Source organism: Meleagris gallopavo, chromosome 29, assembly GCF_000146605.3.
Source record: "Meleagris gallopavo isolate NT-WF06-2002-E0010 breed Aviagen turkey brand Nicholas breeding stock chromosome 29, Turkey_5.1, whole genome shotgun sequence".
In the NCBI taxonomy this organism is placed as follows: Eukaryota; Metazoa; Chordata; class Aves; order Galliformes; family Phasianidae; genus Meleagris; species Meleagris gallopavo.
Genome location: NC_015039.2, coordinates 1,258,633 through 1,276,161, shown reverse-complemented (window position 1 = coordinate 1,276,161; position 17,529 = coordinate 1,258,633). Strand labels below are relative to the sequence as shown.

The window sequence follows — 17,529 nt, the reverse complement described above, 5'->3', positions numbered from 1 at the left end:
TAATTTAAATTTTTTAAAAACTGATTCTCTGACTCTGCCAAAACTGTTGTCAGTGAAGCAGCTGCTCTGGAATGGACAGGCAGCACGGTGAGGTTCTCATCATTCCAACTGGATTCCCAGAATGTTCGTTCCAATGTCAAACATCAAAAAGGAGATGAAGTTAACAGTTTAACAAAATAACAAATGGACACACAGGACAGAATTCCTTGCCAGTTGACACACCTTTCCTTTGAAAATATCTCTATTTCGGAGCCAGCGGGGCAAAATAGGTCAGAGATGCAGAAGTCACAGTACATTGCAACTCTGCTTGAAGTTACAATACTTTGTTTATTAAGGACTCATTTTAACAGTCAGTTGTCATAATAAATTGGTTACCCCAGTAAAGTAAACTAAGTCATAACTGCTAAATGCAGCAACCTAACCACGTCCAAGATCCAGATATCAAGTAGCCTCATTTCTGTCATTAAGGCAGGGATAAACCACTTGTGAGATAAGCAAACACTAACATATCCCTAAAATTCTTTACAAAGATGCAGAGCATCTGTAAGGGCCAGCTTCCTTCTCATACAGTGGACACATTTTCCAAAGGTGATCCAGAAATGGGGTTCAATAAGACAAGAGTTATCCGAGCTATGTTGATTACAGCACTCAGACTTCAAAAGCCAGCCCATGACCACTGAGATTTGGCAGCCTGATAACACTCATCTAAGTCACCCCAAGCCATAACTCTGGGCCAGGCATACAGCACAGAGAAAGCAAGAAGTCAGATCAGGCTCTGGTTTCTCTTAAAACCTAAATTGCAACCTGCAGCATGTTTTCTGCCTAACGTTACAGATGTCAAGAGCTTTCTTCCCCCAGTGGAACGTCTGTATATGAGAGCGACCTTGCAAGAGGCTGAAGACCTGCACGTCGTTCTTCTGATCAAAGGAGAAGCAAGGCAATTTAAAGCAGTCAAGAGATTTGAAGACAAGAAGCAACAACCTGATGCTGCTACAATTCCTCTGCAAGTCCTCACTGCAGAAAATTTCCAGAACAGCATACATTAACTCCCAGGTTTGGAGCAGGTTCATCTCGCTGTGAAAGACATTTTAACACTCCGCTCTCTTCCTAGACCACACTGACATCTGCAATGGATAAGATATTCCATCTCCTCCAGTTTCCATTCATCCCCCCATTTTTAGGGCTTAGCTCAAACCGTTGGTATTCAGTTTGTAAGAAGATGATAGATCTTACAAATGCACGTAATAGTTTGTTATGAATATGCAAACATTGCAAGTTTAGCTGCAAGAGTAAAGAAGAGAAGATAAGAAACACAAAGAGCACCTGCTCAAGCAGAGAGACAAACTGACCTAGCTCAAACTAACTGTACTATCAGCCTTCACCACGTGAGAAATGTTTTGTTCAAACTTTTACCTACTCAATATATACAAGCAGAGAAGAAGAAAAGCAAAGGAAGACTCATGTAGTCCCATTATAAACACTTGTAGGGTATTTCAGCTGTTGGAACGAAGAGCTCTCCCTACTTTTGGAGGTATTCTTTCTTTCATTAACTTCTTTTTAAGGAGGAGTATTAGTGAATTAATAAGACAAGGATGATCAATTATAGATACATTTTGTACTTATAGACATTGAAGACATCTAGAAGCACAGCTGAAGCTCACCCTAAAAGCAGCACTGCAGAGTTTCAGTATCTAGTAACATATATTGAATTCAGAGCTGGGATTTAGTTCAGTACACATTCATGAAATGTGCAAAGGTCTCTGCAGAATAATGTAATCAGTGAAGTCTTTGCATTTGGTTTTCGGGGTACTAACCTCTCCCACAGTGCTCTGTGCTTCAGTGACACTCAACAAATACTGAAACATTTTAAAGAGGGGTGATGGCAATGTTCAAAACTAGAGATCAAATACCACGGCCTCTGAATGCTGCTTTGCTAGTTGAAAGAAATTTCTTCAGATTGTGCAAAAACAGCTTAAAATACTGGTTACTCCTTCATATTCAGATTGTGCAGAAATGCTCAGACAGCAAAATTGAATTATTTAAACAAAAAATACCAACAGATGTGCTTGTATACACATCTCTTTGCAAGCTTTTGCTAATGCTCCTCACAAACCACATGCACAGACAGAAGGAAAAGATTTTCCCAATATTACGATGGTATGCACATCTTTCCTTAGACCCAAAGGGTGAAATCAAGATCAGAAATATCACTGTACTGGTGCTACACAAGCATACATGATACTCCCAACTTCATGCAGAAGTTCATGAGCCACACTAGAGTGCAAGGTAACAGCAATTAAACCAGTTCCTTCTTTTATTAAGGACAGCAAGCCATCTGTATCCACACAGCACATAAAAATACAGACTGTGTGCATGCTTTAAGTTCAGATAGTGACATCATTTGCTGGACTAACAACTGCTGCAGGATCCTAAGCATTCAGCTTTGGTGCCCAAACCCAGTTTCAGCTATAAAAAACAAAGCACAACAACACAATACAAAACCAACAAACAAAAAACCACAAAGAGAAGCGATTAAAGACCAAGTGAAACCACTTACCAAGAGACCTTTCCTTCCTGTTCAGAACATTTTATCACCTGCCTGAAGCACGGCCACCAACAGAAGCAATGTGCCACCCACACCATCCCCAGGAGAACACTTACTGGTAAGGGGTTGGATAAGGAATGCTGCGGTGATGATCTGGCAACTGGTGGCACACTTCTACCAGGACTGGTTCCTGGGCCGCTTCCCCCAGCAAACTGACCAAAGCAACAGATTTGATCATCAGTAATTCCACACAGATACTGCACTTCAGTAAATTTAACAGAGAAAGAAGCAACATGATATTAAAGATGAAGCCACACAGGCTCCGGGGACTCATTTAAACAAACTGAAGATAAGCTGGAAGGAAAACTTTAAAATTTCATGTGTTGTTGTCAAAAATAACAGCAAAAGTACGTACTTCAGACAAACATTTACATTTGCACTGGGTACATTTCTCGTTTTAAGACAAAAGATATAAGCCAGCTCATCACTAATGCGTGGCTGTACACTAATTATTTACTGTGCAGAATTAGGAATTCAATTCTCTGTGAGGAGGTGTGTCTAACTGTGCACCATGGAAGCATTTGTGCCAGTTGCTGTCGAAGATGAGATATGTAAGCAGCTGGGCAACTGGTCTACTTGGTACAGGAATTGTTCTGCACTGCACCATCATGGAATCACGGAATGGCTTGGGTTGGAAGGCACCTCAAGGATCATCAAGTTCCAACCCCTCTGCCATAGCCAGGGCCACCAACCACCAATACACCTCACTTATAAAAAACTTAAACCAGGAAAGAAATGAGCACTAATAAGCAGTTGATTTCTGATTCCAAGCTAATGAGTAAAATAAAGAACAAACTTCTGGGGCTGGGGGCTGTGGGGGTGTGGGAGGAGGCAGGTAGATTCCTTTGCACAAGATCTTGTATTAAAGTAGGTTTGCATACTAAGAGCTCAAATATCCTCATCCAAGATCCAGGTGCCAGGCCTACATTTACATAACCACTCTTTAAAATAAAAACCAAAACTGCTTTATCGGTTGTTCAAAGAGAAATTAATTTAAAAACCAGCTTCCAAAAAATCTCACATCCTCCACCCAACCACAGTTGGATGTATCAGCTTAACATCATCAATCAATGACTCCAAACTATTATTATTTAATACGATAGATCAATAACAGCAGTCAGATTACAGACCTCCATCTGCAGATTGTGCACAACATGAATTCAATCAGATTTCTCAATCCGTGTAAAGGTACTTACCTCAAAATAGTCACTAATTTTATGTCCTCTAGGAGTGCCTTTTCCTACAAAGAAAAATGAAGAATGAAAATCAAAGAGTTTATATATATATACACACACACACACACACACACACACACACACACATATATATATTAAGAACAGAAATTATTAAGTAGTTTTCTGAAAACTACTCCTATATTTCATCACTCTTTCCCTGTACTTCTTTAGGTGCAACACTGACCATGACAGAAGCTTCTAAAGAACAAAACACTGCCCCAGGGTTACAGCTCTGTGCAGTTGTTGGGAGGGTTTAGAGTTGACAATTCAATTAACTCTCAATTCCAAACACGTCAAATCTAATCAAACATCATTTGTACTTGCTGAAGGACTTAAAAAACACGAAACCTCGTTGGACATTCCACAGTTCTCCAAACTTTCCTTCAAGATGAGGGCAGAGCAAAGGGTACTTTTACCTCTACTTTACTCCATCACCTTCACATAAATTACTGCACATTAGATTTCTCACAAGCATCCCTGTAAAAGTTAGAGAAAAAACTAGCAGTGGCTTAATAGCACCTCATTAAAAATTAGCCCTTCTCTCTTACTGCAGTATTATCAAAGCCATTCTGTCAACGCAATCCTCAGTACTTTCTTTTGAAGAATAAAAGAAATAAATCTGCCCCTTCGCCCCATAGGAAATGCAAACTTGGACCGAAACACTCTGGTTCTTCTCAGTACTTTGAGTCAGCACTGTCTGCCTTATACTCAAGTACAGTTTGTTCCCTATTTGTTATGGTGAGAACCTCCTTTAACAAAGCAGGCATACGTCTCAAATAGGCAAGAGAGAGTACATCCTGTATTCTGAAGCCTGGCTGCAGTATACATAGTGACATGGGACCAGAACGACACTGCAGAGATGCCATATTAAGCCTTTGGGCAGTCTGTCCCAAAAAATCTAATCATTTGGGCAAATAAACTGAAGATGAGTGTTTTCCTGCCAATAAGGACAACAAGGTTCCCAGAAGAGAACTACACCATCACGGAGTAGTTCACAACAAGCTGCCTGACACACCCTTGAGAAGAGCCATTAGTTTCCTAAGACACTGACTGTGCAAAACATACACAAATCACCAACCATTCAGAAATCCTACAGCTGGGTCAGGAAAATGGATTACCTTGACTGGTCTCATATGCTTCTGCTTTCCTTTTTCTATTCCGCTGGTCATTCTGTTTTTTCTCAGGAGTCTGTTAAACAATACTTCAAAATTAACATTTCTGCAGTTATTCCAAAGTTTAAAGAAAATGCCAAAACACAATAATCTGCTCCACATCCCCAGTGGCAATTTCATTTCTCTGGTGCATTTGCTTCTACTGCTGGTACTTAAAGAAACAATAGCACTCAAAGAGCTGCTACCTTTGGATACAAGCACTGCAAAATGGACAGAACACGGTTAGAAATTAGGTTAATTTCTTCCCCCTGTCCCCCCTTTTTAATTGCAATATGCCAGCCTCACAGTTAGCAGAACAAGTTCACATAAAAAAGTAAAAATAAAACAATCTGTGTAAACCATTTCAGGATGACTGCAGAACTGGCACAAGGGACGTAGGGTGGCTGAGAAGAGGACAGTTCATCTTCCTGAAGCTGTTTGCACACGGCTGGCAGAACTGTGCCATCCATTGGTGCACATCTGCAACCTTGCACAAACAAAGGCAGAGTTCCCTGAGATGGCAGCCAGGAGAAAGCTGCCACAGATGCAGCACTTCATCTGGATTCGGTTTGTTTTGCATCTGTTCTCATTAAGGTGAGAGCAAAAGGGACCCTGGCATGGTGCATTCTGTGTCACCAGGGTCACATATGTGGCCAACCCTGCTGAAATCGTGAGGAAACACAGCACTGGAAACAGCTCACTGAGGCTGTTGGAAAGAAAGATATCTTGTCATTTCCATCACCGTGTGATTAGAAAAAGAATCTCTTATCTATCCTAAAGAGTCCCAAATGACTTCCAAGCTATAGGCTTTGCAATCGCTTCAATCACTGCAAAACTGCAGCCCAGGGGCAGGAGGAAAACCACAGTGTGCAAAACAACACTGGGGGGAGGGAAAGGCATGGGCAGAAAGTTTGTGGTAAACCTAAGCTTCGTGCTCTTTGGAAACCAAAGTCCAAAGTACCCTGTTTAAGACCTCTGCCAAAAGACTTGCTCACAGTAAGCACAGAAATCAATCTACCTCCTTTAATAGGATGAAAAGGATAAAGCTGACACAACCAGAACCCAAACCCAAGCCTGGCTGCGTCCCCAGTGGATGCTGGACACCTTTGGTCCCACATCACCAACCAGGCCATCGCTGTCATGTTATCTTGGTAAGATGATGGAAAGCTTGTTAAGACTGAGGTGGCCACTGTGACTGCAAAGCATTTTTTAAAAATGAGAGGCTAAAAAAACTCTGTAACAATCAAAAGAGTTGCTGCACCAGCTCCAGCATGTGTACAAGTGAATGAAAAAGCCTCCTCAGTGCTGAGCGAAGAGCAGCTCATGTTGGAGTGACTGTAACAGCACAAGCCCCACATTACAGCCTCCGTGGAATTCTAGGCATATTAATGAGAGTCAGTTTCAGTTGTTTTTCCACTCAAGTACATTTATATAACCAAAATTACACACAACGTTATCTTTTATAGACTGAAAAGCCAGGAATGGAAGATTTGATTATGTAAGCTTGGTCAATTTAAATCACTCCACACAGGCTGATCAAAAATCAAGTAAAATAAGACTTAATGCTCAATCTTTCACTCTTAGCTGTACTTGCACAGATACTTTGTTCTTGAATGACTTAGCTTCACCAGACACCTCATATCAGTAATGTCACATAATAGAAGGAAATATGGCCCACAACTTACCTGGTAATTGGGTGGAAAGCTCTTTAAAGCCGTAAGAAAATGGCCTTTAATTTGAGACACTGTTATATGAACATGTGATTTTGAAACAAAAAAAAAAAATTAACTCTGCAATTCATTTTACTGCTGCTTTAGCAAGTGTTTAGAAATAGCTGACACTAAAGCAGTGAGTTTAAATGGGGACAAAGGATCAATTTTCACCTCCCCACAATTCTACAGGGCGGCTCATGAGAACACTCAGCTTTGTACAGACTTCTGCAAATCCACATTTTTGATAGGTAAGGCAAACTTTTCCATTAATGCCCTCTGGCTTTTTGTTTGACCAAAACTTTATCCAAAACCCACAAACAAATCACAATGCAGCTGAAAACAATTTCATAAGCTGAGTTTTATGAATATTGTGTTTTTTTGGGGTTGGGTAAAATGTGCCTGTTGCAGTGGGAAGCTTTAAGAAGGGTTGTTTCACAGCGTGGTCCAAAGGCTGTGCTCACTCCCATAAAATTCATTCTACACTTTGAATTCAATCGTGTTTAACTTAAACTGGATGACTGTTTGGGTTTGTGCCTGCTTACCTCCAGTTCTTTATCACTGAGAGAACCCACGCTGCATAAGCTCTGGTTGGAAGACTCGCTATTTAATGGACCCTAGTGGAAAACAAGCAAATATAGTTAGAAAATTTCCCTACAAGGCAGATACACTCTATCACACATTGCATCTCTGGGCAAACTATGCTGCACTAAGCCACGTGGATACAGCAGCAACATGGGTCAAATATCTATACACATGGTAGTGCACTAAAAACTCCACAAGTCATAGGGAACAAGACTGAAGCCAGGCAGCTTTTTCTCAGTATTCTGATTAGGCTTTTGCAATTATGTCTATTTCTGCATCGGTTTAATTCCTATTTAACCACAGTCACAAAGCCGTCAAGGCAGTACTCACAAAGGTCTAAGACAGCTAACTGGCTTGAGAAACAAAACTTCTGATGTTGAGCAGCATTAGTTCAAAGCACAGGTCTTTAGGCAAGCATCTGCTTGGCCTTGGCTACAACTTTAGAGGCAAGACATACATTACTGATATCAGATGCTGGCAGCACCACCATTTTTTCTTTATTTTTTTTTATGTATATTTTTTTCCACTAAGAAAGCGAACAAGTTGTGTTAACAGCAGTAAAACTGTCACCCACACGACAGTCCCTCTCACCAGGCTACTTTATGGGCCCACAGCTGAGCTGCCATAAGAGCAGTCGCTCCCAGCAAGCTGATGCACAAACCCAAGAGGCTGGAATAGCTTTATCAAAACAGTATCCAGATACCTACAAGAGTCTGACTGCATCTCTGCAGGCTCTGCTGGATACACACCTACAGCTTTAGGTATCCAAGCATTTTGCAAAATTATTTTCTAAAAAATCGCTATCAAAATTGTTTTTAAGAAAGAAAGAGAAGTGAATCATGCAAAGTCACTGTTTTAGCCTATTGCTCTGACACAAAAGTGTCCTCCCACAGCCCGAACTCAAGAAATGTAGACAAATTTGACAACGATATAAAAACAAAATCCACAATTACCGATGGAACGCATTAACAGGAAGAACGACACGATAAAGCCACCTCTCCATTAATAACTTGTGAGCATCTTTTCCCGAAGATTCATTCTATTTTGGCATTCTTATTTTTGCAGTAAGCGCTTCCCACCAACCAACCCTTCCTCAAGGCAAAGCTGCTTCTCATTACATGTTGAACAGAAGACTTAGGGGAGGGTTAGTGCAGAAGCCTGAGCACCACAGAAGGATCCCACAATAGATTACTTTGGAGGGTAGCAGTTCTCCCTTCCCCACTTATAAGAAAGACAACCTCCATACAGTGAAGCTTGTGACACAACCTAGCTATTACTAATCCCTATTCCAAGCAGGCATCCACACAAAGCAACAGTTCTGTTTACCTTCTGTGTGACGCTGTGAATGTTAACTAGAGAATTTGTTTCTCCTTAAAGGACATGCTTAGTTGCTTCAAGGAAAAAATAAAAAATAGAAATGAAAAAAACAAACCCAAACAACCTACACTTGAACAACTCAAGAAGCTACATGTTCAGGAATCTTGTTCAGAATCAAATTACTTAGGAACGTGGCAGATGATAATCTTTAAGGTGGTTGGATGGGGACCCCTGGAGATCATCTAGCCTTACCTCCTGCTAAAAGAAGTCCTGTACATCAGGCTGCACAGGAACCCACCCCCTTCAACTCATTGTTCAATTAGCTCAAGACACTGCAATTAGCACAAAGACATTTCACCTTGTGTCCTCAGTGATACAAAGCTTAACGTTTCATTGTGTCCTACACTAACAACCAAGCTTTCCACACTGCCCCGATCCTTCCCACTGTGATGGGGCATAGATCTTACTGTTAGAACTCTTGGCTGTCCTGGCCATTTACTTCTTGGTCAACAGGAATTAACAGAAGTGCCAGCACTAACCTTAAGCACCTCTATGTGCTCTCAGTGATAACAAGGATAACATCTTATGGCAAACCTGACAGAAAGTTAACCTTCTCACCCATGTAAAAAGATTGTTTACAAACTACACAAATGCTGTCCCTCTACATTGCTTCACTTTCTCTCATGAAATCAAACCTGAGCAGCATGGCTGAAATGTCAACCTTCTGTGTGAGTGTGAAAGCTTGATTAGACACAGAAGCATCTCAGCCAATTAGCACTCGCTGGTCTCAGACGGACAGGTTGGGGTTCTGACATCATGAAGATGAAAGTGAAAGTTGTTCCCACATTTGCTTCAATTTCCTTGCCTCCATTTTGCACATGGATAGCAAATGACAAGAACAGCTGCTCCCGAAATGCCACATTTGAGCTTTTCAGGAACACTGCGGTTGAACGGATGTTCTCCATGGGGCCGGGCTGCACTGCACTCCAACCTGTAATAGTAAGCTGATGAAGCCATCCGTAGTGAGAAACAATCCTAAGATTTTTCAGAAATCCAGGTTTAAACTCATGTAATCATAGAATCACAGAATGGCCTGGGCTGAAAAGGACCACAACAATCATCTGGTTCCAACCCCCTGCTGTGTGCAGGTCACCAACCAGCAGCCCAGGCTGCCCAGAGCCACATCCAGCCTGGCCTCGAATGCCTGCAGGGATGGGGCATCCACAGCCTCCTTGGGCAGCCTGTTCCAGTGCCTCACCACCTTCTGAGTGAAAAACTTCCTCCTAATATCCAACCTAAACCTCCCCTGTGTCAGTTTAAGACCATTCCCCCTCGTCCTATCACCACCCACCCTCGCAATGGAATAATAAGATCTGGAACGCAAGCAGCCTCCAAAAATGCCTAATACAAAATCTCTAATGGATTTCCCCCTCCAGAGGACAGCTATCTGTACTATTTCACATGTGCAATCTACTGTTCCAGAGGAGTTGGAATGAAACACTTTTTTGCCATCAACAAAAGAGCAATTCCATTCTGATTACAGATTCTCCCATTACTGTAGAACATCCCCTAGAAACTACACTGACAGCATCATAAAATTGAATTCAACAAAGAAATTGAAATGGTGAAAAGGAACTGACTACTTTGTTACAGAATCAGGAAAGCAAAGTTTGAGAGCTGTTTGTAAGTATCTGCAAGTTCACTGTCATGTTTACTGATTTTGTGAACAAATGCAAAATCCTTTCTAGACAATTTTTGACCTAATTCCACCAAATGAGTTTTTGCTTCCCTTGACTGCCTTCAAGTAGGCCTACAGCTTCTATTTCTTTTACAGCAAAGCATTAGGCCTGTATTACAGGCAAGAAGCTAAAGCATCTTGTTCACGTCAAACTTAGCAAAAAAACCCACTCATTCTGAGGTATTCAGACTACAAAAACACAGAGTGCTCATTAGGATGTGTTGCAGCAATGAAGATGCAGTACCTGGGATGTTTAAGGAACACAGCCTAACCCTCACTGCTACTGCTCTTCTCTCATAGTTAGGCAAGAGGAAGGAGACAGTTTTCATGACCCTCCAGCTAGATACCTACTTTCACACACAACTTCATGTTATCAACTACTTAAAGCAACAGGTTTAGGCAATGGATATGAGAAACTATACATCTGAGTGTCTGCCCTTCAGTTAATAGCGAGGGAGCGCGTGTGCACGCTAAAAAAATCTTCAAATTTATGTTTTATCATTCCTGGCTGTTTATATTTAACTCAGCATCTGACATTGGATAAATGTTCAGTACTTAATTTAGCGTACCATTTTAAGTGGTCATGACACAAAAAGAATTAAAGGAATGAACCTGAATTTTGGGAAAAAGTAAGTAAGCAATGGCAAAGAATACTGACACCAGAATAAAGCTTGGAAAGCAGTAGCAGAGAGCAAACTTGCACAAGTTCACACTGGAAGAGCTTATGAATTTCGTTTCTTGAATCATCTGCAGTGGCATCAGGCTTTTCTTGCAGTCTGCACTGGGATAACAATGCACTGCTCTGCCCTCACTTTCAGCCCACTCACCCACTATACCCCATCAAGGGAAATGGCGATGGGGCTCAGCAAACATTTGAAATACGTGGGTAAAAGAAAGAAGCTAATAGTTCCTATGCTGTGTACCCAAATGACAAGCATAAGAACAGCACGCACTTCCTCCTCAGTGAGGAATTTTTCTGAGATAAGCTGGCATGCTCTTTTCCCTTGTGATTCACCTTTCAACTGCTCTAAGTGGCCTACCTATGCACAATAAAACCTCCATGTTGAGAACTGGATGCAGGAGCAGCAGGCCCTTTCAAGACTCCCACTCAAAGGCGAAAATTAAAAACCTGTCCACTCACACAAGCTACTCAGTTAGTCATTTCTCCCTTTGCAAGAGCCCTGAGAATGCCACAAACGAGGCACAGTGGCTGAAGTTTCAATAGAAACAGCTCAGCCTGATAATAGATCCCGTTGCAGTTCCTGTAACAAAGTTAGTCTGACTCAGGCCTCCCTTACCTACCTGCTGTTCAAGCCTATATACTGCCTCGCATGACTCGTGCATCTCCCCAGCCTCTCCAAGCTCCCAGACACGATGCTCCAGGCTCGTCTGTGCCTCTTCTGTTGGGCAGCCTCCATTTTGTGATCTGCAACTCCTCATACTGGAAGAGAGCTCTAGGAATCCAAGCTGCCTAGCTGGAGTCTCACACGTGGAGCTACGCGCGTTGCAAAACTCTCTTGCTAACTCAGTGGCGGAGATCTGCTTCACTACCTCAGGCCAATGCAGCCCAAATCATTCTGAATTCTGCAGCAAATCAAGAGATGTCAAAGGGAAAAAGCCAGTCCTTTGTCCCACTAGAAGTTACTGCTGACTCCACACAGGCTTACACCGAAGAGAAATGCTTTTCCAGCCACTCTAATCCATGGGCTACTCCACAAGCCAGGTTTAAGAAACATTTTCATCTTATTTCGAGAACCTCTGAAGTTGAGAATTAAAGGCTGCTCCTAGAAAAGCTCAATGTTAACCAACTTTATGGCCTATAATGAAGTCCCCATATCGCCTACATGCCACAGGTTTTTCTTTTTGCCATGAGACGTGAAGCTACCATCGGCCGTGCACAGTTACCCTCCCTTGTATACGATAGGTAAACAAATTTGTAACAGGATTTGCTTGAGCTCCATTATGCCTCAAGAGTTCTCTTAGAAAAAAAGATTATTTTACTGACAGCAAGTTGGACAGAAACGTCACACAACTCAACCTGAACCTCAATTCATGGGGAAGGAACAGAACTGAGATCTGATAACTGCTTCTGAACTCTAGCAGCTAGACAACACTTTTGAAATAAAGAATACTGCCCAAAGAAACATCCAAACAGTTTTCAGCTATCTGGCACAAATTCCTGGCACTTTCTGCAGTAACTGATAAATTTATATCAAAGGTTCAAAACTCTTATTAATTAGTTCCTCTGGTGGCATGTGACACCTGTCAGGGACTACCAGTGTGCAGCTCTGCTTCCCTCCAAAGAAAACAATTATGCTCACGTGTTAATTCTCAGCTTGGTAACTTTTGTTGCTAAAAACATTGCTAAGCAGACTACACAACTGGTAGTTATTGAATTGACTGAGAGTTTCTATTCTGCAGCATCAGGGAAAGAATAAAAAAAAAAGCCACAAAAAAAAAAAAGAGCTGTTCTTTTTTATGAGCTGTTCTCTTTTTGGAGGCAGATGTTCTGCAATGTCAGTGACACTCTTCAGGTTATTTTCATTTTCCTCTTTGTGATACCTCAAAGAGAGAGGAAAGGGAGCAGTAGCTGCCACCAAGACCAATGCTTCTTCAGTTGTCTCACACAAAAACAGACCCAGTCACCCTCTAGAAATACTTCAGCCTTTCTGTGGTTGTTACAGCGAAGTGGTGCACACAGTTTAGTTTAAAGACCATTTAACTATCAACTTGTAGCAAACACCCACAATGCAGACATGATCCAGCCTGGCTAAGCCTGAAGCAAACTATGCACAAGCACACGACTTCACCCATCACAACTACCTATTCCAACCCCCACCCGGCACAAGTCTCTGAAAATGACACCCATCCTTGTGAGCTAACCCATGTGGTACCTTAACAGACAAAACTAAAAGATGCCATCTCCAGAAACAAACTCTTTTTTTACCTTCTGTACCTCACGACCCAAGGAAGATGCCCAAGATGACTAGCCAGAATAATATCTCAAGTGAACATGCTTAAATTTCCCCTATATACGTAAACACAAACTAGAGCCAGATAAACAAGAATACTTGTAGATGTCAGACAGTCACATGTTAATTCAAGGACTTGCTCTGGGAATCTGGGGGAGAATGGCACTTCACCATATGGCAGGAATAGATAGCTTCAGAAAGCTGGCGATGCTTTAGATATCTGGTGACCTGGATGCACCACAAGGACTATCACAGTTGCCTAGAAACATCCCTTGCTCATAAATTCCATGTGTTAACTCCAAGCTTCTAGAGAAGTATATTCTCCAACTACTAAGAAAATTCATCACAGTCTTGCAACAGAATTTTGTGGCATTTAGGATTGCAAACGACCTCAGCCATTGGGTTGTGCCTTCAGCCACCACGGGAGGTGACAGCCCACAGCTGCTTCCAAAAGAGTTTAGGATTTCTGTGCTCTACTACTGTTACTGGAAGGCACTCACAGAATCCTGTGACCCTGATGGCTAGAAGCATTTTTTTTCCTAGTTTCTAGACCAAAAACTTATTTTTGATCAGTTTACTTAGAGTTGCATGCAGACATTTCTTTGCTTGCAAACAAGAAGGAAAAATAGGCTTAAAAGCTGCAGTTACATGAAAGATGCCAACTAGCACGTCAGTTTTATGCAGGCTCAAAACATACCCTGTACTTTTCAACATTGAAGAAACGTAACCGAGCACACTGAGCAGCACAACAAGCCAATGGAAGGCAGGAAGCTCAGAGCTGTAACTGCCTGCTGCATTTACCCAATAGGAGAGCATCTAAGAGGACATTTCTTCCTTTTATGCAATAAAGAGCAACAGAATACCTCTATCCCAGGAGGATGTGCCAGTCCCAGTCCCACTAGATGGCACTAATTTACTCTAGGTAGCTTTCCTTCAACATTTAATTGGAGAGAGCTAAAAATCTCAGTTGAATCACACAAATTGTATCACAGCTTTCCCAACACATTCCCTTGAAGACAGTGACCTACCAATGCCAGTGCGGAGCATGACGGACGGAGACTTGGGGGGGTAGGGAGGGAATTTGAAGCGCCAACCTGGGAGGGAATGTAGTATCTGAGATTAATATTGCAACCAAGACTTGCTGCAACATAGTAGAGTCATGCTAGTTCATATCAACGGTTGGCTGATCTATTGCAAATTAGCAAGTATATCAATATATATTGTGTAATGCACTTTAACAGTTTACTGACCAACACGAGGTAATACTGCACAATAACAGGGCAAAACAAAACTCAGGGAAGAGCTTTGCTTAAAGCGTGCTCTCCAAGAAATGAGGACTTATCACTTGGATTTGTTTTAGTAACAAAATGATTTGTTAATATTCACCTGAACAAAGTAAGGGTGCATACTGTTTCCAGACTAGACACACAGAAAACAATTTAGACTTGCTTTCCTATATCCTTTAAAGGTGATTCCTTTAAAAGGAGCAGTTCCTAGCTTTTTCAAGAGCACTGAGTATGTTGGCACTCTTTTAAACAAAGGCAGTCTTCTATGATTTTAAGTCTTAAGAAAGTTGTTTGACTTTATTTATACTCTACCTACACTGGAAGGAAGATGCAAGAACAGATGAGAAAGCACATTAAAAGTTGTAATGTTGTATAAAATATCTTTCAAGATCATAACTACATTACAGAGCATAAACTTGTAAGAGCCCTGAGATCAGAAGTCTTAACAGTGGGAAAAAGATCAAAAAAGCCCACATTCCTACTTCAGTAACTGAAAGTTTCTCGTTAATGACTTCAGTGTTAATCACCCTCACTACACTGCTTCAAAACTGGGTCTTTTCCTTCTTCATGCTCTCTTCCAAGACTTGTCTGAGATCTGGCTGAAGTACATAAAGAAAAAGTATGTACTCAAACTAAACCAATTTAAAGCTCTGATTTACTATCAGTTTTTCTAATGCAGATCTACAAAGTTTCTTTCCAAAACAATGCTAAGAGGCTTCCAAAAATTCCATTGCAAAGATGGTGTTTTACCTTCCACCTTTCCATTGCTCAAAACTCAGCACCTTCATGAAAAATAAACTCCTTATCACTGACCTAGTTTAAAATGAGTTCTGCCACCATTTCATTGCTCAGAGAGGAAATCAATTTAGCACTACCAACAACATCTGGAGAGCTAATAACTTAATGCTAGCACATCCAGCAGTCACACAGTGTTGTTGTTAGGTGTCTCACCTAAGAAAATCAGCTACTGGGTAGTTTTGAAGTTGTACGTGAGGACAAAGATGGGATTTACCAGCAGGTTGTGGATCACTGATAGGGGAAAGTTTACCTTCAAGTACTTTTGGGTGTGTTTCATGCAACCAAGTAAGTAGGCAATTTCAACACCTTTTACCCACAAAGAACTGCATGGACAAATTCCTGAAAATATTCAGCCTGGTTACATGTTGTATTAAACACAATCAACTTGAAACTGTATCTAACAAGGGGCCAAATCCAATTCCCAAATGCATACTTGGGAGAAAGGAAGAGACGGGTAAGATTCCCAAAGACAAAGCTGTCCTTTTTTAGTGGAGTGCAAGCTGCCTTAAGATGGAGCAACTCCTGAGAACTTATTTGGAACCCCAAATCTTCCGTATAGAGTGCATCTGCTCATAGAGATCCCATTTTCATTCCTCTTCAACATACTTCAGACAAATCAGCAGTCAAAACAGAACTATGGATACAAACACATCCTGCTAGCAAAGCAAAATTAGCAAGGGGGGAGGAAGAAAAGAACGCAGTGCAGAATGTCATGCCTTTCACTGAAGGTATCTGTACTCACCTTAGCAACACCAACTCCAGTAAACCTGGCCTCCAGTAGTTCCTGCCTTCGTGGGTCCAGGCTATGCAATTCTTCCATCATTTCTGCTGCTGTGGGAGAATAACGTTCAGATTATGCAATGCAAGGAAAGGAGAGATTTAAGATTCTGTGCCACTGACAAGACTCAAAAGTGCCTGTTTTGAAGCATAACCACGTAGAGAGCATTTTCTTGCAAGAGAAATATGAGATTACCATGCAATAACAACATGATTTTGTCACCATATTACTGTACGTAAACCACAACCCTGATGGAGAGGTTCATCTTCTCTCTGTAGCACCAGCCATTTCAAGATCTCTTAATCCAAGAAACCAATTATGTCACATTCTCCCACTGGATGCTTTATTAAAAGGAAAACGCAGGACCAGAGCGTTATGACTAAAGGCTTCACAGCTTCTCATCCATCCTGCATGACTAGGAGAAAAAAGCAAAGAATCCTCATCCCAGAATTTATTTTTGGCCAACCCCTAAAACAGAAGGTCTCCCAAAACTCCAGATTTCACTGACAACAGCTCTGCTTCTTCCAAGCACGGAAAGGGATTGTCAGAGGAAAATAATGCATGTTTACATCTCTCTGTTACGAAGTACTGGATACCCCCAGCTGCATCTCTACACTGGATGTACCTGGGGTACCTCTCGGCAATCTGATGCCATGGATGCCATCACTTGAGGGATTCAGAAACAACAGACCAAACAAGCGTGGTTGTGTAAAGAGCTGAAGAATCATAAAACGTAAAATGCAGATACTGAACTACGAAGAAAAAAAAAAAAAGGGACGAATTTCAATTTTCATTTTGACTGCGAATCGCATCTTCCCAAATGCACCAATCAAGTCCATCATTTCCAGAAATGTCTGTTCCAGTTTCATTTCCCAGACGAAGGTAGGGGAAAAAAAAGAGACAGAAGATAAAGATTTGCCGTATAAAGAAGCGTATGTGAGGAGGAAAGTTCCTGAAGGGCAGCAAGTGCCCTCTAGATCAGGCAGCATACAGTTGTTCCTTTTATTAACTGTCCATTTTGTCCCTGCTGTTTCCTCCAAATGCTGCAGCTCTAAGTTACAGAGGGCTCAGTGAATCAATCATTCACAAGCGCTCTCCCCAACCGGCAACGAGCCTCAACAACCAAACGCAGCCAGCACAGAACCCCATTTCTACTATTTGCTCCAACAAAGCTATCAGCCTAGTTTTCAAAACAGGAAATCTGTGCACGGAGGAAAATGACAGGCGAGCCCTAAAGGTGTTCAAGAGCTCCGTTCTCATTTATGGGGAGTGAACAGCGGGGATGCCGGGCTGGGGAAGGGGCAGCCCGGCTGGGAAGGGCCCGCACCAAACCGCCCCCAGCCCGGAGCCCCTCT

The 17,529-nt window shown here is 41.7% G+C and overlaps 1 protein-coding gene across 3 annotated transcripts; it reads right to left on the bottom strand.

Moving 5' to 3' along the window:
- On the bottom strand, positions 1-17,523 carry LOC104914568 (serine/threonine-protein kinase tousled-like 2). Of its 3 annotated transcripts, XM_031557049.1 has the most exons (7): positions 16,800-17,523; positions 16,139-16,227; positions 14,341-14,406; positions 7,246-7,317; positions 4,959-5,028; positions 3,802-3,845; positions 1-2,757 (listed from the first exon to the last, which is right to left on the bottom strand). In XM_031557049.1, the coding sequence occupies exons 1-7, from the start codon at positions 16,900-16,902 to the stop codon at positions 2,554-2,556; spliced, it is 648 nt and encodes a 215-aa protein (XP_031412909.1). In that variant the 5' UTR covers positions 16,903-17,523; the 3' UTR covers positions 1-2,553. The 3 variants fall into 3 exon arrangements, 2 of the variants coding, with proteins under 2 accessions (XP_031412909.1, XP_010722793.1); XR_004162085.1 differs by having other exon boundaries at positions 4,959-5,041; positions 16,139-17,523; XM_010724491.3 differs by lacking the exon at positions 14,341-14,406.
- Between the last annotated feature and the right edge of the window lie 6 nt (positions 17,524-17,529).